General features: G+C 38.2%; 1 protein-coding gene across 1 annotated transcript; it reads right to left on the bottom strand.

Annotated features, from left to right (window-relative positions):
* Positions 1-256: 256 nt before the first annotated feature.
* On the bottom strand, positions 257-13,465 carry LOC114460731 (uncharacterized). The gene is made up of 15 exons (XM_028442638.1): positions 13,416-13,465; positions 10,844-11,397; positions 9,183-9,257; positions 8,831-8,963; positions 8,458-8,738; positions 8,321-8,380; positions 5,890-6,011; positions 5,298-5,436; positions 4,288-4,415; positions 3,456-3,606; positions 3,215-3,309; positions 2,223-2,392; positions 1,981-2,073; positions 1,343-1,448; positions 257-347 (listed from the first exon to the last, which is right to left on the bottom strand). Exons 2-15 carry the CDS (start codon positions 11,375-11,377, stop codon positions 257-259), a joined length of 2,178 nt encoding a protein of 725 aa, XP_028298439.1. The 5' UTR covers positions 11,378-11,397; positions 13,416-13,465.
* Between the last annotated feature and the right edge of the window lie 12,802 nt (positions 13,466-26,267).

Here is a 26,267-nt window from a genome sequence, read left to right as displayed (position 1 = left end):
TGAGTGAGAAACGTTACAGTGCACGCCCACTACTATAGACGCCATATTTAAATGAGCGTTTTTCCATAGGACAGGAAGTGCTGAGTGCAGGAACACATCAAACGCTTCTCTCTATCCTCAACACTGAGAAAGCTCTTAAACTGTTGGATGATCACATCATCAAGATTGAGTCCAGAGCGGGGTAGCGAGGTGCTGCCGGAGGTGCAGGCCTGCAGACAGAGAGTCAACCATGCGACTGGACGATCTCTTCATGCTCTCAGCGGCTCTGATGGCTCTGTCCAATGAGGACGTGGCCAGTGTGACCTCTGAACCCCAACCGTGACCCGCTGTGAGGGGAGGGGTAGAACCTGAGAGGAACACAACACAGTCTGTTATTGGTTTAGATCAGTGGTTCTCAAACCCTTTGTCCCACTTCAACATTTAACTTAGAAAACTATTTAAAAACATCTATAGATCATAATGATTGATAACACACATTTTAAACAATCTCACTTTGTAAAGTGAAATAAACAGTATTTAGTGGATCATGACCACATTTTCATATTTAGAATTTCTGGCAAACCCAAAGACATTTTTTTCTGGAATAAGTTTCTGATCATGTTTAGGCTCATATATATATATATGTATACATATATATATATATATATATATACACACATATGAGCACACTTTATTTATTTATTTATTTATTTATTTATTAATCTTCTGAGCGTCTCATTGTGTGCAGGGTGGGGAACATCCAGATCATCGGCCACTATTATTTTAATCTAAATGTGAGGGAGGGACTTGTAAACAAACCTTTTTCTACAGCAACAGTAAACAAAATACTCCAAAAACACACTAAATTAAAATGAAATAAATAAATACACAAAACGACTCATTACAAATAAAAAACAAACATAAATACAGAGGAACTCCAAAAAAGATAGAAAATTACAGAAAAATATACAAAAGATCAACAACAATTTACAAAATTGTTCCAAAAACAAACTCAACAACTACAAAAATAACAAAACGCAGCGATCCACAAAACTGATCGTATCTGATCTGAGGGTCACATGATCTACAGTCATTAGAATAACAACCAATCAGATAGTGTGTTTTTGTTTTTTTGCATATTTGGAGTCATTTTTTTAATGGTTTGTGTGTCTGTTGTGTTTGTGAAGTCATAACATCATTCTGTGTATTTCTGGATTAATTATTTATTGTTTTGTTACATTTTTTGTTCCTTTGTGTATTTTTCTAATCCATTTCTGTGTTTTTCATATTATTTTGAGTCTTTTTGTTGTTTTGTGTGTTTGTGGAGTTATTTTGTATATTGTGTGTGTGTGTGTGTACTTACAGTTTTTGAGGTGGACACCCTGGCAGAAAGTGGCGTAGAAAAAGAGCACGGTTGTGTTGGCTCTTCACTGGTCTGACCCGATGAGGGGCGGAGTCTCTGCAACAGTCTGCCAATCATAAAGCAGGTTAGGAGTTCCATTCAGTGAGTGCTCAGTCAGAAGAAAGTGTGTGTGTGTGTGTGTGAATATCTTTTGAACAATTTCAGCCCATTTTTGCTTATTTTTATCATTTTTCTGTAACTTCACCAAACTCACCATATTTTAACCTATTTTCATCACTTTTTCTTTCCATATTTTTGCTCCTTTTAATTTATATTTGCTACATTACTCCCATTTCTGACACTTCTGCATCACATTTTAATGTCTTTTCTACACATTTTTTCCACTTTCCAGACATGTTCAGCACTTATAAACCCTTTCTACCACTTTTACACCTAATGTTTATATGTTGACCCATTATTGTCACTTTTAACCTCTTTTCACCAGATTTCATGATGATTTTTGCCATGTTCATCATAACCAGTGTCTCTCCTGGTTTCCTTTCCCTGATGTGAATGTGAGGAAGCTGTTTAGTTGATATAAATCAGAGACGTTTCTCTCACTGAGAACTCTGAACTGGTTGAATAAAGAAGGTTCTCACGGTGCTGTGGCGTCCGGCTGCTCCTCTCCACTGCTGCTGAGGTCTGAGTGGATCTGGACATCAGAGCAGGAGGCTGAACATTGGATCTCATCCCTGGAATCAGACACAAGTGCACATAACTTACAGTAGGGGCCCAAGAAGAGGGTTAGTACCCAGGGCCCAAAGTGTGGTGCTACGGCCCAGATGTAGCGTAGGAACGGGTGATAAATGAGGGTCGTTAAAGGGGAAATGACTGTTCTTACTGCTGCATGTGACACGCTGCGGTGACGAGCAGTAGAGGCTGCGGCTCCTCCCACTTTTCTCCTGCTGAGCCGTGCTGGCGTTTGTGGGCGGGTGAAAAACAGACGGAGGATTCCTGGAGCTTTCCTCAGCAGAGATGGACTCAATGGAATCACAGCGGAACAATCGGACACTGGAGGACAAAACCATGACTCAGCAATCACAGGAAGTCCAAAACAACACCATATCCACATTAAAACACTGCTTTTATTTTGAAGGGGACTTATTTATTTATGACTAATTCCTCCATAGATTTTAATAAGAAAATAAACAGGTTTTTTAATAAGAGAGGGGGAAAAATATTGATTCATGTATATATCACAATTTTATTTTGTGTAAAGATAATAAATATCAATATATTCATTTATTTTTTTCTAACCCTACATGCAGTGTCGTTTATGTTCCCGTGGTCTGTAAAAAAATGTCTCAGTGAGTTTCAATAATTGTTATTATTGAACTGTATAGAAGTGGATTAAGGCCAACTTTGATGAAGAGAATAATTATTTAAACTTTATTAGTAAACCTTTGACTTTTATCACCATGTTGTATTTTGAGTTCGTTTTTGAAATTTCAAATTGAATTTCGTCTTTTCAACTTTAATTTTGTCTTTTCAACTTTAATTTTGTCTTTTCAACTTTAATGTTGATTTGCCCAAAATTATTTTCATTATCAAAATTGGCCCTAATCTGCTTCCGTAGAATCACAATAAATCAGAACTCTGATATTTATTGAATTGGTACCAAAGGATGGTGATAATATCAAATACCTAATTTCTTTACTTATTTCTTCTTTTGATTTTGTATTTTTTTGTTTTATTTATTTCAATGTAAGGATTGTGGACAAAAGGATGTAGTCAGCTTTAGATTGAAAGCAGTCCTTTCAAAGTAAAAGAGAATATCTCTCCATGTTTTCATCACGTAATAATAATAAAATACATGTATGTTGCTGGTCTCACCTCTCTGTCGCCATCTGGTGGACAGGAGTAGGGGGGAGGGGGCTGCTCTCTGATCTAATGAAGCTAGTGTCCAGTTCTGGAGAGATGATCCCGTCCTGAGGGCGGAGCCAACACATGTTACAGTCACATTTAGACTTCCAATGGATAAGAAATGTTGCTTTTTCATTAACGTTGGGTTCATGACTGATAAACACCTGAGAAGAACACGCTCATTCAGACACATTTTTTAATGCTGACTCACTTGCGATTGAACTTTGGAGCTCCTCCTCTCTCCAGGTATGATCCTCCTCCTCCTGCTACTGCTGGTGGTGCTACTGCTACTGGTTCTGGTTCTGGTGGTGGTCCTGGTGGTGCTGGGTACAGGACCAGGGAAGCAGCTGGACTGACTGCTTCTAAAAGACAAATATCAAACATGTGAGACTGGAATCACAGGCGTAACTATTGATGGTGCACCAGGTTCCAGGCACCGTAATGCTGCGTTTACACCAGACATTTACATTTTCTGTATTTGATTTGATCTATTACATACTATGTCGTTCACCTGTTCTCTTTCATAGATTTTGGATAGTTGACAAAAACACATTTGTGAAAAATGTGGCGTTAAGTTGCAAATAATAAATAAAACAGTACAGACACATTAAGATTTTATAGAAGGAAGTTTTCACTTGCTGTGCCTATGTGTGTCCAAGCGTGTGTGTGCATGTACTTGTGTTTAGGGTGGGGGCACAAAAAAAAAAAAATTGCACCGGGTCCTATCACCATGATGTTACATCACTGACTGGAATCAAAACATTTGATTTCTTTCCTGCTTTGACTCTGGTCCTCGAGGGTTGCAGTCCTGCTTGCTTTTGTGAATCCCTGCTCTAACACACCTGAGCCGATCATTACACTCAGGTGGGAGTTATTATTTAACACGTGCAGAACTGCTGCCCTCCAGGATCAAAGTCTAACCAAAGCTTTGCTGCAGCTTGCCTCATTGCTAACGTGCTAACGTGCTAACAGAATTGATTATTGAGTTTATTTTGAAATTTAAGCTGTAACTTTCCTCAAAGTTGCACTAATTTCCAACTCACTGATCCATGTGTGTGTGAGCATCGCTCAGAGGTGGGAGGAAGTGAGAGGTGAGTGTGTGTTTGTAGTCGTTGTCACTTCCTTCTCTGGTTGACCTCAGTTCCTTCATCTCACCAGGATCAGCTGGAAACTGTGGGAATGAAGACAATCAGCTCATTAAATATGTGTGTTAGAATCTGTCATCATGGGACAATCAAACGCATCATAAACAATAGTTTATTGTTGGTCAGACGTGGGCAACTCATGGCCACAGAATCATTTTATATGGTCCCCCAAAAAATACACAAAATGAGTCCAAAAACACGCAGAATGGCTATAACCATACAAAATTAAAACGAAAACACAAAAAATTTAAAAAAAAAAGAAGCCAAATTATTTTCACACACAAAACAACAGAAAAATATACAAAACTATTCTAAAAACACACAAGAAATTACTATAAAATATACAAAATAACAATAAAAATAGACAAATTGATGTGAAAATACACACAATTATTTCAAAAACACACAAAAAATTACTATAAACATACAAAATAGACAACAAAATTAAACAAAATGACAGAAAAATACACATTTTTCAAAAAACCCAAAAAATTATTATAAACATACAAAATAACAACAAAAATAGACAAAATGACAGAAATATAAACACAAATATTCCAAAAACACACAAAATAAAAACAGAAATTTACAATTTGATTCTAAAGAACCAACAAAAAGACACAAATTGACTCCAAAAACACATAAAACTAGAACAATAAAACACAAAATGACAAGAAAGACAAAGAAAACAACAAAAAAATACATAAAACTATTCCAAAAACACAAAGTCACAACAATAATACACAAAACGACAACAAAAATGCAGAAATACTTTGTTGTTTCCTGTTAATGCTCTGATTGCTCATTATTCTAAATGCTGACATGAATGTTGATTCTGTGACCCCCCCCCCCCCCCCCCCCCCCAATGTATCTGGTGATATATTGATAAATGTTGGGGAGGATGGTACCTGTGGGGGGGTTCGTGGAGTGGACGAGCACACATGCTGAACAGGGAAGGAGGGGGGCGGAGTCTCATAGAGCTGCTCCTGATACTTCTTCAGCTTCCTCATGAGATACACAGAGTAGTAGATCTGTGCCTTCAATGTCCTGAAAACCACCAGGAAACAAACGAGAAGCAGGTTAAAACAGGAAACAAATGGGAAGCAGGTTAGAACCACCAGGAAACAAACAGGAGGCAGGTTAAAACCACCAGGAAACAAACAGGAAACAGGTTAAAACCACCAGGAAACAAACGGGAAACAGGTTAAAACCACCAGGAAACAAACAGGAGGCAGGTTAAAACCACCAGGAAACAGGTTAAAACCACCCGGAAACAAACGGGAAACAGGTTAGAACCACCAGGAAACAAACAGGAGGCAGGTTAAAACCACCAGGAAACAAACAGGAGGCAGGTTAAAACCACCAGGAAACAAACAGGAAACAGGTTAAAACCACCAGGAAACAAACAGGAAACAGGTTAAAACCACCAGGAAACAAACAGGAAACAGGTTAAAACCACCAGGACGGCACAGCGTTCATATTTTAAAGGTCATTTTTTACCGTGTGGGGTCAAGACAACCCAGGTCTGCTCTGTGCTGCTTCTTCAGGCGGCGTAGCTCCTTATTCGTCAGGAGGAAACTTTTTACCAACGAGTCCAAGGTTTCACTGAGGTGACACAAACCCTGTTGATGACATCATCACAAACGGCCATCGTAAACAAACTGCCACTAACTACGTTAAGTCACAATCATCAAACATTAATAACTTTAGAGGCTTTTAACTCCTAATAAACAATCGATTATAATTACATGACAACAGATTCCCTTTGGAAAAAAATGAGTTGTTTAAAGTTTATAACTTGTATATACTGTATGAATTATTGTTTTATCAACGTTAATGGTGCAGATGTAGTGACACGTGAGGAAAAAAGTCCCAGGAAATCACATTGAACCACATTTTAATGTTTCATTGCTTCACCAAAGAATCCCCCTCCCACCATGTATTTTGTGTAATGTGGAAAATATTCATCGTTTTCTGGAGTTAATACAGCAAAAACACAACAATAATAATGCTAAATCACATGAGGACCACAGTAAGGTGGTTGTTTTTTGTTTATTATGTTTGGGCGTCTACTGTGCAGGAAGCGTGCGCGCTCCCTTCCCCAGTATACGGTCTCTATACTCGGCCATTCTACAGCGTCCACGCTCAGGCTAAGCCGAGAAGTGCTGGGTGATACCAGATAGGTGGCGTACGTACCCCCTCCCTCTGATGAGCTAGATCAGCTGTGCTAACTGTGATAAGGAGTGTTGTCTCAGTGCAACTATAATGAATGGCTCTCATATCTGCACATCTTGTGGGGCTTCTTTACAGCCAGAGGATGTCCACGACCTATGCCCCACATGCCTTATTCCTGAGCACCTGTGGGAGGTGCTGTCAGGCAAACCCTGCATGAACTGCAGCTACTTGCCTCGGGCAGTAATTGTTGCCAGGTTGACAGGGGTGGAAGGCCCAGTAGCTGAAGAAGACCTCCCCACATCAGGCCAGCCACCCCCAGCCCGTCTCTAAGCGGCGGATAGAGGCTACGGCAGCTGCCGTCTCCAGGAAGAAAGCAAAGTCTGACCACAGTGGGATGCTAGGCTAATGCTTATGTTAGCCCAATGCTAATGCTAGCTTAACTAGACTAATGCTAGGTTATTGCTACGTTAATGCTATTTCTAGGTTAATGCTAATGCTACATTAATGCTAATTAATTTCTGGTATTACTTTGATGACATTAAAGCTATCGTCCCAGAGCCACAAACTGCCAGCTCGTCACTTCTGTGTGTTGCCTGAGATCTGGGCAAAGTACACAACAAAATATGTAAAACAGCTGAATTAGAAGTTGTAAATAGAATGTAAAAGGAAGTAAATAAATGAGTTTTTAGTTTGTAATATGTTGTTGAGAATCTTTAGGTACAATGGACAGTCACTGTCACTGACTTAAAACATTTATTTTTTAGCATATGTTCTAATGCTGTATTTTTGTGTGTAATGTATTTTGTCCATGTTTGTCATGTAATTGATTATACCTGTATCCGATCTGTTAAACTATAAAATATGTTTAATCGTCTTAGTATTTACTATATATCGTACCGTATATTTATTTATCATCATGATTTAATGTCAATTTAATGAATATAAATCTAGTAGGAGCTTTAAAATGTGTGTGTATAATATATCATTTATGCCTTTTGGGTTTGTCAAATCATTTTGAAAATATTTATAGGTTTAATTGAAATAACAAAACTTTTAGGTTGCGTGGAAGGTGTTGTGGTAATGAGAAAAATAAGTCTAAATCAAGTGTTCATTTAAATATTTATGTCATGTCAGAGTTTCAAGTAACTGTGCAGGACTGTCAGAAATCAAACTTAAAAAATTTTAATGAGATTTTTTTGGACTTGTTTTGGAAAATATGTTCTAAAAGGTGCTAAATTGTCAGTAAATATTTTAAAATGAATGCCCACAAACACTTAAGACCTTGTCAATAATGACTAAAAAGAAATGTGTTTGTTCTTGTCTTTTTAAAATTTCATGTTGTAACTCAATGAAACGAGGATTTCATGAGAATCACCCTGGTAAGTTACGAATGTAACTATGGTTCTATGAATCCCAAATGACCACCAGACCTCTTTGTCACTCAGAATCCTTGTGTGCGCGCAAGAACATTCTGTAGGAAAGATATAAGCTTCCTTTGGGTCATCCAGGGGTCACAGATGACATTGTTGATATACATACTCACAATGTGCATGCACAAAGGGGAATATTCAGTGCTTAAAGCACCGCCTCTGACGGTCATTCGAGATTCATAGAACCATAGTTACATTCATAACTCTTCGTTTTACTTTAGTGGAAGTTTTTTTTAAAGATTCCAGCGTTGTAGCTTTAATTCTCACTGTTCAGGTAGGTAAAATATGTATAGAGTAAAGAACCAAAATAAGAGTTAAAGTGTTACCTCTGTTTGCTTTTCAAGACTCAGTTTTCTACTCTTCAGTAGATCGCCAAAGGTCTGCATCTGAAAGAGAAAAGTCTGAGCACCTCTCCAGGGTCCTAAAGGACATTCATCTCAGTGAGTTCTGATGGAGGCCTTACCTGCTGGAGTAACATCTTGGCCTGTTGGGAGAGAACGATGCCCAGCTGTGGTCCAAGCTCTTGTCCTAGTTGTGGTCCCAGCTGTTGTCCTCGTTGTGGTCCCAGCTGTTGTTCCAGCTGTGGTCCCAGCTGTTGTCCTAGTTGTGGTCCCAGCTGTGGTCCCAGCTGTGTTTCAAGCTGTTGTTCCAGCTGTGGTCTTAGCTCTGGTTCAAGCGGTGGTTCAAGCAGTGGGTCCAGCTGTGGATCAGGACTATCAGATTCTGGACGTGTAGGAAGGCTTCCTGTTGGGAGAAATTGAGGATCAGGACACCAGAAGGAAACACGTGAACGCTATCAACACGTCTAATAACAACACAAAGTAAAGGAGAATGACCTGGAGGAAAACACGCATCCATCTGAGCTCCCTGAGCCTGAGGGAAATCCAGCTGGATGGGACTGGAGGCGCTTTGAGTGGCTGCTGATTGGACGCAGTGAGCAGCCGTCAGATCGTCCCAGCATAGCTTCACCTGAGGGGGACACACACACACACGCACACACGCACACTGAATTTCAGTCCAGGAGCAACGTACGGCCCAGTTTGATCTGAAGTTAAACTAAGAAAACCTCACAACTTTTTAAGGAACAAACATGTTGTTACATTCATCCAAACCATAGAAAACCTTCAACAAAATACACAACTATTCCAAAATCACACAAAATAACTATGAACATAACAAATTAACTACCTTGGCTGTCAGACGCAGTTGGTCGATGGTGTTCTCTGCTTCTGCATGCTCAATCAGCAGTTCCATGTAGTTCTCCTGTAGGAAGAGAAGAAGAACAGATGAAAAAGAGAACACTGGATGCCTCTATACTGGCTAACTATAGACCAATCAGAACCTTCCATTCATGGCCAAGATCATTGAGAAGGTGGTCTTCAACCAACTGAGTCAATTCTTAACATTCTCAACTAAATATTTGATAAATTTCAGTCAGGTTTTGGTTCTCATCACATCACAGAAACTGCTCTGATCAAAGTGATCAATGACATAAGGTTGAACACTGAATCAGGAAAAGTATCTGTTCTCATTCTATTGGATCTAAGTGCTGCATTTGACTCTGTAGATCATACATTTTTGTTGCACATATTGTAAACATGGGTTGGACTAAATGTTAAAGTAATGCAATGGTTTAAGTTCTACTTGGAGGATCAAAGTTATTTTGTAAATATTGTAAACTCTGAATCTGACAGATTACCAATGTCCTGTGGGGTTCGTCAGGGCTCTGTTCTTGGACACCTTCTGTTTAGCCTTTATATGCTTCCTTTAGGACAAATTTTACACAACTGTAAGGTTGATTATCAGAGCTACGCAGATGACACACAACTATATCTATCACTGAACCCAGATGACTATGGTCACATTGAGGTGTTGTGTGACTACTTAGAAAAAGTAAACTGCTGGATGAGTGAAAACTTCCTTCAACTAAACCATGACAAGATGGAGGTGATTGTCTTTGGTAACAAAGAAAAGAGGACTGCTGTCAGCAAGTATCTGAGTCTGGATCTTTAAAAGATAAAGACCTGATTGACTCAGATCCGACATTCAGCAGTCAGATCAAATCTATCACAAAAACATCTTCTACCACCTAAAGAACATCTCCAGAGTGAAAGGTTTAATGACTCAGAAAGATCAGGAGAAACTGGTCCATGCTTTTATCTCCAGCAGACTGGACTGATGTAATGGTCTTCATCAAACATCTACAGCTGGTTCAGAACGCTGCAGCTCAGGTCTGAACCAGAACAAAGAAGTCAGAACACATGAATCCAGTTTTAAAGTCTTTACACTGGCTTCCAGGCAGCCTCAGAGGAGACTGTAAAATTCTGCTGCTGGTTATAAATGTGTGAATGGGTTTGGTCCAGAAGATATCAGTGAGATGTTAGTCAGGTATGAACCCAGCAGGTCTCTGAGATCTATAGACACAGGTCAGATAGTTGAGCCCAGAGTTCTCAGATCTATGGACACAGGTCAGATAGTGGAGACCAGAGCTCACAGTAACCATGGTGATGCTGTGTTTAGTTGTTTTGCTGCAAAGAAATGAAACAAACTGCAGCAGAGCTAAAGTCAGCATCACATGTGAACATTTTTAAATCAAAGTTAAAAGAACTTTTTTTCTCAACTGCGTATGATTGAGAGAGAGATTTTTGGTCATGTTGATGACGTAATGTGTTTGTTGATGATTTTAAATGATTTTACTGATGATTTTAATGTTCTTATTGATTTTTAGGCTGTTGAATGTTTTCTGTTGCACTTTTTGATCATGTAAAGCACATTGAGTTGCCTGGTGTATGAAATGTTCTGTACAAATTCATTTGCATTGAGATGATGTAAATGAGAAAAACTGATACCTGTAGCTGATCAACGAGAGTGATGGCCTGCTGAGGGCTACTGGTGTCTGAAGAGGAGGATCCATCTGCTGTATGGTCCAGGACTTCCCTCACCAAGTCAGCAGGAGATGTAAAGGGTAACGGGGCCTGGGGGCTCACGGAATCCTCCCTGAGGGGGCGTCGGCTCTTTGGAGGCTTGTACTGGCCTTTGGGGAATTTAACCCGGGGCTCCACCTTAGAATAGTCAGGTGTTGGAAAGCTCAGAGGTGCTTTCCTTTGGGTCTTTGGAGGCTTGTACTGGCCTTTGGGGAATTGAACCCTGGACTTTACCTTAGAGTAGTCAGGTGTGTTAAAGCTCAGAGGTGCTTTGCTTTGCATCTTTGGAGGCTTGTACTGGCCTTTGGGAAATTGAATCCTGGACTTTACCTTAGAGTAGTCAGGTGTGTTAAAGCTCAGAGGTGCTTTCTTGGAATCTTTGTGATGAGGAGTCCTGAGCTCAGCTGTGGGGGTCTCTAGGGTGGGCTCTGCCAGCTGCTCCATGCTTGGGTTCTCCATGTTTCGCTTTATATCAGGATCTGATGCAAAAGGAAAGAGGAGATGAAGTGATAAAGAAAATGAGTTGTAGGATACCATGTTTGTGGCTGATACCACAACACCCCTCTAACTACAGGAACAATATATCCCCTGTTTGTGTTTACCCCTCCTTGCTAACACGAGAACAAAAGGCACAGGAATTTAGGACCTGGAGAGCACATGCTTTTTCCCTCCTGTTTATCAAAGGACAAAGGCAAAGACACACTTTGCTTTCTCCAACAATTAACAATGAAACATTCTAAAAGTGAACACAAATTTCTGATAAAAGTTTGAAATGTATTTTTCCATACTGCCACTAACTATCTTTATTCACAGGAAATCAAGGAAACCCTTTTAAGTAATAATTTTTACAAAGTGTTCTTAATGAATATCTCTCATTAATATTGGATAAAGGATTTCATGTTTGGTGTCAGAATAACCAGGAAAATATGATCTCTGCTTTCATCTTGTTTTAAGATATAATCTAACTGTGTTCTGAATTATTTACATATTTCTCTTTCCAAAAATCTTCCATTCAAACTCATAAGAACACACCCACTGACAAACCACAACCCATGACTCATCCAAAGCAAATCTAATTGGCTCCCGAAAACACGTCGACCAATAGAAACGTTTTAATTCAAATCCTTGGATTTTGGGGCTGGTGCTAAGATGCTCATCGCAACACTCTCTTTTTATTTTCTTTAAAACTTTACAGTGTTTTTATTTCATTAGACTTGAAATAAGCTTGTGCATCCAGAGAAGAAAAAGCTCCTGTTCCAACGACTGAGCTGAACCAAAAACCAGACTTCAAGAACCAAGCCTGCACAAGCTCAACACAAGAACCACATCATAGAACAAAAACCTGCACGAGCTGAGCCTGAAAGCTGTTGAAGTTGAAGAAGTCCACGCAAAGTCAGTTTGGACCCATGGTGAAGATAACACAAACCAGAACCAGGAAAAACTGTGCTGATTCTGAACAAGGACTAATGCCTGCCGAACCACTGAAGCTGACCAGGACCAGAAATGGACCCTGCGGACACCCATTGGTCCAGAACTGTGTCTTGTGGCATCAGACTTTTCTTCCACAACCAGTATGTCACAGAGAAGGACCACTACAGACTCATCCAAACTTTGAGGTACCCTCTGGATCAAAATTCCAATTGGGCCATGTAACTACAGCCACATTGTTCCATCTCCACACTGATCTTATCATAGCTATCTCTCTCACACACGCACACACGCACACACGCACACACACACACACACACCTTCAAGCAGGAATAGGGTCAATTATAATTGTAATTCATTATTTTAATCATTGGGTAACTATAATTATAATTGTAATTTAAAAAATGTATTGCAGTCATAATCGTAATTAAACTGTAATTGAGTTCAGATGACAGACTTAGTAATTGTAATTGTCTTGAAAATTTCATAGAAAATTGTCAATTATAATTTAACACAAAACTGGGGAACCATGTTACAGTTCTATGTACAGTTCTACACATATGTAGTAAATTATTATTAAAATATGTTTCATATCAAGCTTTCACACATTTTACCATTTTAAAAAAATAGAAATCTACGGACACAAAAAAGGCTCAAACACCCACACCATAAATATTAATACCTATATTTTCATTGATTAGGAAGCCTAACAAGGTAACCAATAGATAGGAATTAAATTAGATTATATATATTTGTTTTAGTTTAGCATTAGTGATGCTAACAGAAAGCTAACATGAGGAATATTAACTATTATTAGGTTATTTATTTCAGGCTCAGTAATTGTGATTAATTGTAATTGAACTTTAGCCACTATACCACCGTGTGCACAAAACTGTATCAAAATGATCCAATTCAGACTAAATGTTAAATTTTGTCGTTCCAAATATCTTTACAGTATCAGCTCATTCACACATTTATTAAATATGTTAATAAATTTACAATATAATAATCACTGGATTGTGTAAAATCAGTGAATTAGTCATAAAAGTTGACATTATTAGAAACTCACTTTGGTCTCAAACGTTGCTCACTGATGACATCTGCTGGTCAATGTCTATCGAATGTTCTTTCTGATGGTGCACGTATAGAAGGTGTGGGTTCGAATCTGCTTTAATCTTAGCCTGAGTTGCCATGACAACCTGTCAACATTTAGATTTTTGGAACTGCCTTTTATTGACTAAATATGAGCTGGAAAAGCATTTCATTGTCCAATGATATTTTTCTAGTTTGTTTATCTGAAATCTATCTTCAGTTATTTTAAATACTAATTTTGTGAAGGTGTACAAACATGACAACACAGTATAATGTACATTATAGTCTATTTTTTTTTCCTTTTTGAAAGCTGCATTTGGAATTAAATGGAGTTTATTGAACCAAACCAAATTAATTCAACAATAATCTGAGCCATTATTTTAAAAAAATTAATTGAGAAAAGCCATGGAGCCTAGACAATAATAATGATAATAATTAAATGAATCAATAAGAAAAGGGATAATGCATGACAAAAATTGTATATTTTAATTTAAGAATGCAACTGAAAATCATGTTAAAGTACTATTACAGGCCAGCATGGATAAACCTGCTGGGATTGACAATATTCAGACTAAATAGTTAAAGTTAGTAGCTGCTTTAACTGCTTTACCTGTTTCTCATATAATTCATTTAAGTTGAACAAAATGTGTTTTTCCTACACAATGGAAGTCAGCTAAGATTATTCCTCTAATTAAAAACAACAAGGAATTCTTCTCAGGAAAAAAACAGTAGACATTAGTTTGTTACTGTGTTGAGTACAATCATGGAAAAAGTGGCATATGATCAAATAAAATAATACTTTTTACGAAATGGACTACATTCAAATTATCAACATGCACATAAAACTACAATCAAATATATTTAATTTAAAGATGGATTATTCTGAACCTGAAACATTTCCCTTCTTTTAATTAAACAAAAATAAAATAAAAAAACAGATTTTCACTAACTATTAGGTTTGTAGGGGGACAATATTTAATCAATATTTTTGTGTATTTCTGCAATATTTCAGTGATTACAATGCTTTCAATGTGTTCAATGGTGTTACGACTGTGGCCGTAATGAGAGCTGTTTGTATCTGGTATTCTGTTTTGGAGGAGAGTGAGTGCTCTGTTGTCATGTGGATCTTTGTCTGTCTCTTTTATTTTTCCAGAGTGAGTGCTGTGAGTGGATCTTCGTGTTCCAGGTGTTGCTGGGTGATTGGAGGAGACAAGCTGCACTGATTGATCCTCTACCTATAAAAGGCAGCATGCAGCTGACTTCGGTGGGGAACCTCTGACAGCAGCACACCTTGTTGGTCCCAGCCTCCAAAGACTGAGATCTTTTGTTAGAATAATGACCTTATTCAGTTTCTCTGCCTTTGTTTTGTCTGTCAGTGATTTCTCTGGATCTCTAGAAACGTGAGTGTTAGACTGGTCCTTAGTTGTGATCCTGTGTTTGTTCCTTATTGTTTTGTAAAATATTGTTGAACACTATAAACTGTAAATATACCTTATGTCTGTTGTTTAAATCATTTATTTGGGGACTGGGGACAAATTCCTTCCGGCATAATATGGTTATGTACTTACCTCCTAGACGGGTGCATAACATATTTTGGGGGCTTGTCCAATTTACTTTTTTGCGCGTGGACGTGGCAGTTTCCGGTGAGTAAAGGAGTTTTCTCTGCATTTGTTTGGTTGACCTTTTTCTAGGGTATGTTGAGATGGGAATAGATTTAGATCAGTTCGCATTAGGTCCCACCCTTGAACAGTTGGATAGGTGCACCAAAGCTGATTTGTTGCTAATCGCTCAATTTTTTGATGTGTCTGTGCCCTTGTGTGCCAAGAAGGCTGAAATCAGAGCGCAATTGGCAAAGGGTTTGGTTGAGCAGGGCATCGTTAAGTCAGAGCCTGAAGTTGTTGCTGGAGTTCTGGAGGATATGGAGGCGGAGGCTACCATGACCCAATCGCTCCTCAGTGGCTTGGGGCCGGAGGGAGCGGAGGCTTTCTCTCCTCCTCAGGTCACTGACCCTATTGCGCTTCTAAAGGCAGGAGTTGACAGGGAGTATCTGAAACTTGCCCTTCGCATGAAAGAGGTGGAGCTTGAGACTAAATCTCGTGAGGTTGAGCTCATGCACCTCCGTATCAGAGCGATGGAGCTAAGCAGAGCTTCTCCCCAGCCTAGCCCTTTAAATCCTCCCAACAGTGCCACTGAAAAATTTGACGTTAGTAGGCATATTGCTCTGGTGCCACCATTCCGGGAATCAGAAGTCGATTCTTATTTTAATGCGTTTGAGCGCATTGCAACGACTTTAAGTTGGCCCAGAGATGTCTGGAGTTTGCTGCTTCAATGTAAACTTGTGGGGAAAGCTCAGGAGGTTTGTACAACCTTGACCATTGGTGAGAGTTTGGATTATGAAGTTGTGAAAGCTACAGTGTTACGGGCCTACGAATTAGTTCCTGAGGCTTATCGCCAGAAATTTCGCACCTGTGGAAAATCTTTCAACCAAACTTATGTGAAGTTTGCGAGAGAGAAAACTTTGTTGCTGGATAAGTGGTGCGCTGCTAGTAAAGTTTCTGATTTTGCACGGCTTCGTGAGTTGTTTTTGTTGGAGGAATTTAAATTGTCTCCCTGATAACATTGTTGTTTATTTAAATGAACAAAGTCGATATGTTGTCCAAGGCTGCCGTGCTTGCTGATGAATTTGTGTTAACTCACCGTATCTCTTTTTCTCCAGTACGTCATGGATTCTCCACTACCGGTGTAGTAAAAAATCGAGTTCCACTCAAGAGTCCTCCGTGCACAAACCCTGAGTGTTTCTACTGCCATGAAGTTGGGCATTTTATTGCACAGTGCCCAACTCTGCAGCGCAAAGAACAAAATCGTAGGGGGCCTAAAGGGGTTTGTTTTGTTCGGCCTGCTCCTCTCTCCTCTGCCAGCACTGAAGGATCTACTGAGGTGAATGAAGCTTATCGCCCATTCATTCTCAGGGGGTTTGTGTCACTGACGGGTGAGCAGGGGGATCAGGTTCCAATCACTATTTTGCGTGACACGGGAGCAACCCAGACCCTTATTTTGCGAGACATTTTGCCGTTTTCCGATAAGTCTTGTTGTGGTTCTAACGTCCTTCTGTGGGGTGTTGAGATGAGCGTAACCCGAGCGCCGCTGCACACTGTTTTTTTTTTTTTTTGTGCTCACCTCTTGTCTCTGGTCCAGTTAAGGTTGGCATTCGCTCTCGCTTACCGGTGAACGGTGTGGGACTCATTCTCGGCAACGATTTGGCAGGTAAAAATGTTTTTCCGATGCCCGAAGTGATCGATATTCTTATTGTGGATACGTCTGCTGCTGTCAAAGATTCCTCCGTGTTTCCGGCTTGTGCCGTTACACGTGCCCAGGTACGCAAGTATGGTGATGTGACAGAGTTATCTGATTCATTTATGTGCTCTGATGATTCTAAGACAATGGAAAATACTGTTAGAAAATCTGTGAAACATGTGACTGAAAATTTGCTGCCAACTGATGCTAGTTTGTCTTTTGTTGTTGACGGGGCCGAGTTTGTTCTTGCACAGCACTCTCACCCTAAAGGGAAAAGGGGAAAAAAAAAAAAAAAAAAAAAAAAACATTGAGGGTGATGTTTTTCCTTAGGGTTGGGGTGTTACGACTGTGGCCGTAATGAGAGCTGTTTGTAGCTGGTATTCTGTTTTGGAGGAGAGTGAGTGCTCTGTTGTCGTGTGGATCTTTGTCTGTCTCTTTTATTTTTCCAGAGTGAGTGCTGTGAGTGGATCTTCGTGTTGCTGGCTGATTGGAGGAGACAAGCTGCACTGATTGATCCTCTACCTATAAAAGGCAGCATGCAGCTGACTTCGGTGGGAACCTCTGACAGCAGCACACCTCGTTGTTCCCAGCCTCCAAAGACTGAGCTTTTTTGTTAGAATAATGACCTTATTCAGTTTCTCTGCCTTTGTTTTGTCTGTCAGTGATTTCTCTGGATCTCTAGAAACGTGAGTGTTAGACTGGTCCTTAGTTGTGATCCTGTGTTTGTTCCTTATTGTTTCGTAAAATATTGTTGAACACTATAAACTGTAAATATACCTTATGTCTGTTGTTTAAATCATTTATTTGGGGACTGGGGACAAATTCCTTCCGGCATAATATGGTTATGTACTTACCTCCTAGACGGGTGCATAACAAATTGTTACTTGATGCACATGATTTAATGATGGCAGTGTGTAATTCCTGCAATATTTATGTATGCACAGGCATTTTATTTTCATATAATCTGTTCAGATCAGTGTTTAAACTGATACAATAGGATACATTATTTTTTATATTTTTTTGCATTAGTGTTTTATCCTTAATGTTCTCACTTACAGTTGTTCCAATGCCGTCATTATGTTGTCATGGTTACTTTGAGACTTCTACACAGTAGTTTCAGTGAAAAGAAACTTGTTGCACTTTATTTTATGATGGCAGTGTGTAACACTGTATTTTGTCCTCTGAATGATCAATATCTTCTGATGAACATATACAGCAACTGGATTTTTCATCTCTACGTTTAATTTTGATATTAACTGGGTAGAGTATCTCAATATATTACAATATTATTGTATCGTATTGCAACATCATTGCCAATACTCACCCCTACTAACTATATGCAATTAATATGATTTAAACAAAACTTTTTAGAATTTTTTTTGAGTTATTGCACGTCAGAAAAGTAAATACTAAATATATCGTAACATTGTTTACTGAAATTGTACCAAATCCTAATAATAAAAATGTTTTTAGAACTAATATTCATAAATGCAGTGATGACTGCTGGATGCAAATTTCTCAAATATTTTGTTTATTCTTTAACTTTAATTGTGCAGCCAAAATATAAAAGAATAAATAAATTCTACAGAAGACAAATGAGAAGAAAAATAAAATTATGAATAATGTATTTAATATTACAAAGGTCCACATTGCTGGCAGTAAGTCAAACTGGTTTCCAGTGAGGGTTGGACTCCACCAGGGCTGCCCTTTGTCACATGCTTTACACATGGTATGGTGTTTTTTCTCCTCCAAACACGACTAGTTGAGTTTTTACCAAAAAGTTCTATTTTGGTTTCATCTGACCATATGACATTCACCCAATCCTCTTCTGGATCATCCAAATGCTCTCTAGCAAACTTCAGACAGGTCTGGACATGTACTGGTTTAAGCAGGAGGACACGTCTGGCACTGCAGGATTTGAATCCCTGGTGGCGTAGTGTGTTACTGATGGTAGCCTTTGTTACTTTGGTCCCAGCTCTCTGCAGGTTATTCACTAGGTCCCCCCGTGTGGTTCTGGGATTTTTGCTCACTGTTCTTGTGATCATTTTGACCCCACAGGGTGAGATCTTGTGTGGAGCCCCAGATTGAGGGAGATTATCAGTGGTCTTGTATGTCTTCCATTTTCTAATAATTGCTCCTACAGTTGATTTCTTCACACCAAGCTGTTTACCTATTACAGATTCAGTCTTCCCAGCCTGGTGCAGGTCTACTATTGTGTTTCTGGTGTCCTTTGACAGCTCTTTGGTGTTGGCCATAGTAGAGTTTGGAGTGTGACTGTCTGAGGTTGTGGACAGGTGTCTTTTATACTGATAACCAGTTCAAACAGGTGCCATTAATACAGGTAACGAGTGGAGGACAGAGGAGCCTCTTAAAGAAGAAGTTACAGGTCTGTGAGAGACACAAATCTGGCTTGTTTGTAGGTGACCAAATATTTATTTTACAGAGGGATTTACCAATAAATTTATTAAAAATCCTACAATGTGATTTTCTTGATTTTTTTTTTTTTCATTTTGTCTCTCATAGTTGAGGTATATTTATGATGAAAATTACAGGCCTCTCTCATCTTTTTAAGTGGGACAACTTGCACATTTGGTGGCTGAATAAATACTTTTATGGCCCACTGTACATGCAGGAAGAAATGTATGTCAATGCACAGTTTTCAAAAGTTGAAATCTTACAGTATTAATTTTAATTATAAGATGTTTTACATTTAGAAATTAAACAATCAGTTATTTTAGTTAGTTAAATATGTTATTTACTAGTGATTTAAAGCAATATTATTATTAATATTATTTAGCATTTAGTGGTTTATTGTGTCTGTTTATTTGATTTATTAGGTATGTATGAGATGTTTAATGTGTAATAAGTTTAATTTTTAAAATATAATTATTCGTATTTGTTAATGATTGAGACTTTGTGCATTTTGGATCAAACTGACATTTTAGTGTTAATCTGAGTTTCCTAGTAATTTATATCTGATTTGTATCATCGCTTACGTACATGGTTGTTATTGTTAGATTTAGATTAAGTCAAAATCAGATGTTCTGAAATTGTTTGTCCTTGTCCTGTGGGGCTTTACAAAAAGTTGGATTGACTGAGAATGTATTTTATTAACAGGATTATTGATTATAAAGATATATAATTACAGGATTATTGATTATAAAGATATATAATTACAGGATAATTGATTATAAAGATATATAATTATAATAATACACACAAAAAGAAACCATGAATAATAATCCATTCCAACACTACATAAGTGTAATATGCCTATGTTTTCACCGTGCCAGGATGGCCGAGTGGTTTTAACGTATCCATAGCTACGGCCTTAATTTTATGACCATTAAAGATGACGTCACAATTGCTTCTTTTTACATCGTGACGTCATCTTCCACAACCAACAACCGTGAAGCTGGAGGAGAAGCTTGAAACATTTTATTTACACATTTATTTTAATCTATAATTAGTGCTAAATTCTCCAGGTGTTCATATAGGGTAACAGATTTAATTTATGTCCATGTAGCAGTTTTCCACAAGTTCTTAAGGACGTTAAACTCAAAGCTGCTCTGGGTTTTATTGAACATTTTATTTCTTGACACATTTTATTTACAAATTGTGTTCATTATGAGTGCTAAATTCTCCAGATGTTCAAGGGTAACAGATTTTACTTGTTTTCATAAACCAGTATTCTACAAGTTCTTAAAAAAAATAAAGAATATAGAATTTGCTGGTTTAAAAACACTGTCTTATAATTGAAGGAACATTTGTTTTTTTTTTTTTAATTACAGTACAGTACATTTAGTAGCATGTACTTTTTACTTTACCATTAGTAAAGTAATAATTATCTAAAACATGTTTTATAAAGCATGGTTGACTCTCTGTCTGCAGGCCTGCACCTCCGGCAGCACCTCGCTACCCCGCTCTGGACTCAATCTTGATGATGTGATCATCCAACAGTTTAAGAGCTTTCTCAGTGTTGAGGATAGAGAGAAGCGTTTGATGTGTTCCTGCACTCAGCACTTCCTGTCCTATGGAAAAACGCTCATTTAAATATGGCGTCTATAGTAGTGGGCGTGCACTGTAACGTTTCTCACTCAACGTTCTTGAAGCCAAAATACGACACTTAGGGGCGTTTCCATCTTGCAGACTACTAGTGGCACAGTGTTAGTGAATCTGGGTCATCAATGGTCCAACTTATCATCAAGTCCAACACCTGGTGCTGATGGTGTGAAGAAAAGCTGAAAGAGCTGATGGAGAATCACACGCTCTCAGGAACATGTCCTACCTTTGGATCACGTTGGAAGAAGTTCTGGATCTTGAATAACTGTTGTTACTTGTTGTGTCAATAAAAATGCCTTTAGTTTCATTTATTCTTTTGTTTTATTCCTTCTCACTGACTTCATTCCTGTTAAATTACAAACTACGACTGTTAAAGATGGTGACGAGGTCTTTGTTTTTTAAAGAGTGTGTGTGTGTGTGCGCGTGTGTGTGTGGAGCAAATATCTCCCCGACGCAGTGCCAGTTCGACCTGAAACTCGGTCAATGGGTTCCAAATACCCCAAGTGTGTGTATCTGTTATTTTGGAGTCATTTGGTCATTTCAAAATGTTTATTTTAATTTTATTTCACTTCTGGACGGCCCCGAAATGAAACCTATTCAGCTTTTGACCTCAGGGTGTGAGGGGGCGCTAGCGCACCATCTATATCTATTTCACTGCACAGCTCACTTCCGGTGCGTGCATGAGCTTCCGTGGACTTCTCTTTTCTCTTTTGAGGAAAAATACTTCAAAACGTTTATTTTCACGTTAGTTTGATTGTTTTCTATTTAGACCGGACAGAACTCACCCGGAAGTTATTGACGGCAATGGCTGCTGTGTTGAAAGCTGCACATTTTTTCGTGGCGCGTGTGTGTGAGAATCAACGGAGGAGTTTACAGTCTCAGGTAGAGTCTCACACACACACACACTGATCAGGTGGGCTTCACTATCGATCACCGTCTACGTGACATGCGTGCAGGTATGTGAGTGTTGAGTTGAATAACGGACCACCATTTAGTCCGGTTACAGTCTGTGTCACGACACCCGTCCATAGGGTGATAGTGAGTGTAGTGTTATGCTCTGATTCAGATCTAAGTGTTTACATGTCGCTACATAGTGAAGGTCACCTGATTACTGCAGCTTCTCTCACGACACACCTGCCACTACATCTAACTACTGACAATAGAGAAGTTTAGTGAAAGTTAGGCAGGTACACGTGGATGGACTGGTGCGTATGAATTTAGAATGGATTCCCCCCCAACACACACCAAACAACAAAAATATGAAAATGACTCAAAATACACAAAACTAAATATTTAAACAAAAAATACACAAAAGACAACAGAAATGCAAAAAACTACACTAAAAAAAATACAAAATGACTCCAGAATCACATTACAAATGCAACAAAAAACAATAATTATACAAAAAATGCATAAATGACGTAAAACAAAAAAACTAAACAATATTTATACAGGAAGTACACAAAACAACAGAAATGCACAAAAAATATTCAAAAGGCTCCAAAACACATGAAATGACTCCAAAAAACTTGTACTACAGAAAAATACACCAAACAACAACAAAAATATGAAAATGACTCAATATACACAAAACTAAATATTTATACAAAAAATACACTAAAATGACAACAGAAATGCACAACACTACATAAAAAAAAAAAAAAAAAAATGCACAAAATGACTCCAGAATAACACTACAATGGCAACAACAAACAATAATTAAAACAGAAAATATAAAAATGAGTAAAAAAAAAAAAAAACAACACATTCATCATGCGAATGTCTCATAGAATTAAACCAGGGAAATTGCACACGTTATTTTACTTTGCACCTGCAAATATACCCCTTAATAATACTACAGAGTATGTTATTATTATGCCCGTAACTGACAACTCTCCTTAAGCGCCCACTATATGAATGCATACTTCTGACGGGGACTGTACTAGTCTATACTATAATTCAAGGGAGGTGTGTGTGTGTGTGCGTGCGTGCGTGGGTGGAGCAAATATCTCCCCGACGCGATGCCAGTTCAACCTGAAACTTGGTCGACGGGTTCCAAATACCCCAAGTGTGTGTATCTGTTATTTTGGAGTAATTTGGTAATTTCAAAATGTTTATTTTAATTTTATTTCACTTCTGGACGGCCCCGAAATGAAACCTATTCAACTTTTGACCTCAGGGTGTGAGGGTGTGCTGAAACCATCAGCCACTGGTGAGTCTTTTACAGACAACATTCCCAACCCGTTCAATTCTCCATCTGGAAAACTGCAGATTGTCTGTGGTGCCGTGCATGGAAGCTAAGCTCTGACCACTCGGTTCAAAGGTAAACAATGATTTTTGTTTTTTTTAAAAGACAGCCGAATAGTAGATAATAATTTAATTTACTTACTCACTCGTAGTTTGGAGCTTTACGTTTTGTTTTGCGCAGTTTTGTTGTGTTTCTGATTGGCACTACAATGTCTATGGAGTTTGGTTATCAGCGTCTCAAACATTTCCCGGGAACACATACACAAGGTATTTATTTATAATTAAAAATATACTAAATAAGTAAAATAAAACAAAAAACGAAACAATATTTATACTAAAAGTGAACAAAAAGACAATTGAAAGATTAAAAAAACCACACAAAATGACTTTAAAAAAAAAAGGACATTACAGAAAAATACACCACACAACAAAATATAAAAATGACTCCAAAGACACAAAACTAAATATTTATACAAAAAATTACAACAGAATGACATTGCAATGGCAACAAAAAATTATAATTATACAGAAACACAGCAGAAAGATACAAAAATACACATGACTCCAAAAAACATACATTACAGAAAAATTCACCAAACAACAAAAATATAAAAGTGAGTTAAAAAAAAAAAAAAACAACACATTTATCATGTTCATGTCTCATACAATTAAACCAGGGAAATTGCACACGCTGTTTTATTTTGCACCCGCAAATAAACCCCTTTATAACACTACAGAGTACAGAGTATGTACACTCTACAAATTAAGATCTTATGTGCTCTGAAAAAGGAACGGAAAAAATCTGTTAACTGTAGCAGCTGTAAACCTGTATTAACTTTGGCCAATGGAAAAAAACGAACCTTTCATTTTTAACCAATCACATCTGCCTGTGTGTGTTTAATGTTTCTGTTTGTATCATGTTTACTGTGAAGAGTCGAAATATGAGCCAAATAAGAACACACTGCAGAGTTAGAGGCAGCATGTCACTGTTAGACATAATGGAACAGATACATTGAATAGTTTGGTTTAAGTTTAGTTGAAGGTCTCTGTAAGGTGTTGTTCCTGTGCGTGAGCCTCAGCAGCTGATTTATTTCCTTTGTTTTGTTTCACATCAGCCCAAAGATCAACATGAAGTGGAAAAAAGAGGACTGGAAGCATCTCCATTCTGAGGGTTCAGATGAGTTTAACAACCCCCCAAAGTCAATCTTCTCCTGATGTTCAAAAGCCAGTTTCTAATGACGTAAGACGTCACCAAAACACAAATTGTGCTTTATTTTCCTGTGTCATTATTTTATCAGTGAATTTATATTGTTGTGAACACTGTTGTGAACAAATACCTCGGTCAACGGGTAAGTTAGTTTGTTCCTCCAGGAATCATTTGTGATCTTTAATCTCTCGTCTTCAGCGTGTCTTTGACTGAAGCTTTTCTTGTTGTCCATCCTCAAAGTAAATCTTTGTCACCAAGGAAAAAAGAATTCTATAATGCTGAGGCCAAAGTGGATGCTCTTCTCCAGTCCGTTCAGAACCCTGGCTGGACTAACACCATCAAATGTAAGTCTACTATGCATACCTGTTGACACAGCAACCTTAAAGATAACGGTGAAAGTGTGCAATCAGCTGACTAAAAGTTTGATGTGTTTGGTTTTAGAGAAACAAAAGGAAACGAAGTCGGACCAAAGCTGGGAAAGCTGAGATGGTAAATGGTAAATGGACTTGATTTGATATAGCGCTTTATCACCACACTGAAGCAGTCAAAGCGCTTTACATATCAGCTCATTCACCCAATCACTCTCACATTCACACACCAGTGGGACAGGACTGCCATGCAAGGCGCTAGTCGACCACTGGGAGCAACTTAGGGTTTAGTGTCTTGCCCGAGGACACTTCGACACATAGTCAGGTACTGGGATCGAACCCCCAACCTCTCGATCAGAAGACGACCCACTACCACCTGATCCACGGTCGCCCCGTGGCTCAGATCTTTGCAACAACACCCCAACATCCATCTGATTGGACTCAGTAAACATGGACACCAACCAACGACACTACACTCATCAGCAGCAGCAGTACCAGAGCTTAATTTGGGCCGGGTCTTGCCGGAGCAAGATTATTTTGTAAATTTAGGTTTTTTTTAATTATATTTGATATATTTTAGGGTAGGCACTGTACGTAGATGACCTGAGACTATTGAGTCAATTGTAACAGATCGTTATAGAAACCAAGTGCTCCATATTTCTGTGCTCCATAGCAACCTGCACAAACAAACCAACTTGCCTTTGAAGTGCAGCTGACTTTCATCTCCAGCATAGAAAACCTTCATTCTTCAGTTATTTCAACAGAAATGAATCTCCCTTCATAGTCTCCATTGCTATTTGATTTTGAGAAAACTTTGTGTTTTATCTGCACCAAAAGTTTGCAAAACAGCTTTCAGACGACTTTTTCAAACAACTCAAAGTAAGAGATTTTAATGTGAGATTATGCTTCCAAACTTAATGTGACAGTGGCCTGCTTCTAATAGTTTCTACATAAACATCTTAGAAATGATCAATACAGAGAAATGCAATGTAACCATTATTGATATCAATGAGATGTCTTTCATCTTTGCTGTGATAAATTTGAGCAGCTGTTTAGCAGTCAACCATGTTATTATTGAACCTTGGTTAGTGTGTGAATTATTACACTGCAATAGATCCCAGTTAGTGTGTGTTAATGTTTCTATTTGTATCATGTTTACTGTAAAGAAATTAAATATGAGCCAAATAAGAACACACTGCAGAGTTAGAGGCAGCATGTCACTGTTAGGCATAATGGAACAGATACATTGAATAGTTTAGTTTAAGTTTAGTTGAAGGTCTCTGCAAGGTGTTGTTCCTGTGCATGAGCCTCAGCAGCTGATTTATTTCCTTCGCTTTGTTTCACATCAGCCCAAATATCAAGATGAAGTGGAATAAAGAGGACTGGAATCGTCTCCATTCTGAGGGTTCAGATGAGTTTAACAACCCCCCAAGTCAATCTTCTCCTGTTGTTCAAAAGCCAGTTTCTAATGACGTAAGACATCATGAAACACAAATTATGCTCTATATTCCTGTGTCATTATTTTATCAGTGAATTTATATTGGTAGAAGTTAAAGGTATAAGAAAATGGTGAACTCACGATATGAAATGAAATATGATAAAGGGCTCACAATAACTAATACTCACAATAAAATATCAAAAATGAAAAAAA

The sequence above is a fragment of the Gouania willdenowi genome, unplaced genomic scaffold, assembly GCF_900634775.1.
Source record: "Gouania willdenowi unplaced genomic scaffold, fGouWil2.1 scaffold_62_arrow_ctg1, whole genome shotgun sequence".
In the NCBI taxonomy this organism is placed as follows: Eukaryota; Metazoa; Chordata; class Actinopteri; order Blenniiformes; family Gobiesocidae; genus Gouania; species Gouania willdenowi.
Note: the sequence above shows the minus strand (reverse complement) of the source record. Positions and strands in the feature narration are given on the sequence as shown.

Coding starts and splice junctions, on each gene's coding strand:
- LOC114460731 (XM_028442638.1), bottom strand. CDS start 11,377: ATGGAGAACCCAAGCATGGAGCAGCTGGCAGAGCCCACCCTAGAGACC. Junction 9,258..10,843: donor CTCTCGTTGATCAGCTACAG/GTATCAGTTTTT, acceptor CTCTTCCTACAG/GAGAACTACATGGAACTGCT. Junction 348..1,342: donor GGGTGTCCACCTCAAAAACT/GTAAGTACACAC, acceptor TGTTCCTCTCAG/GTTCTACCCCTCCCCTCACA.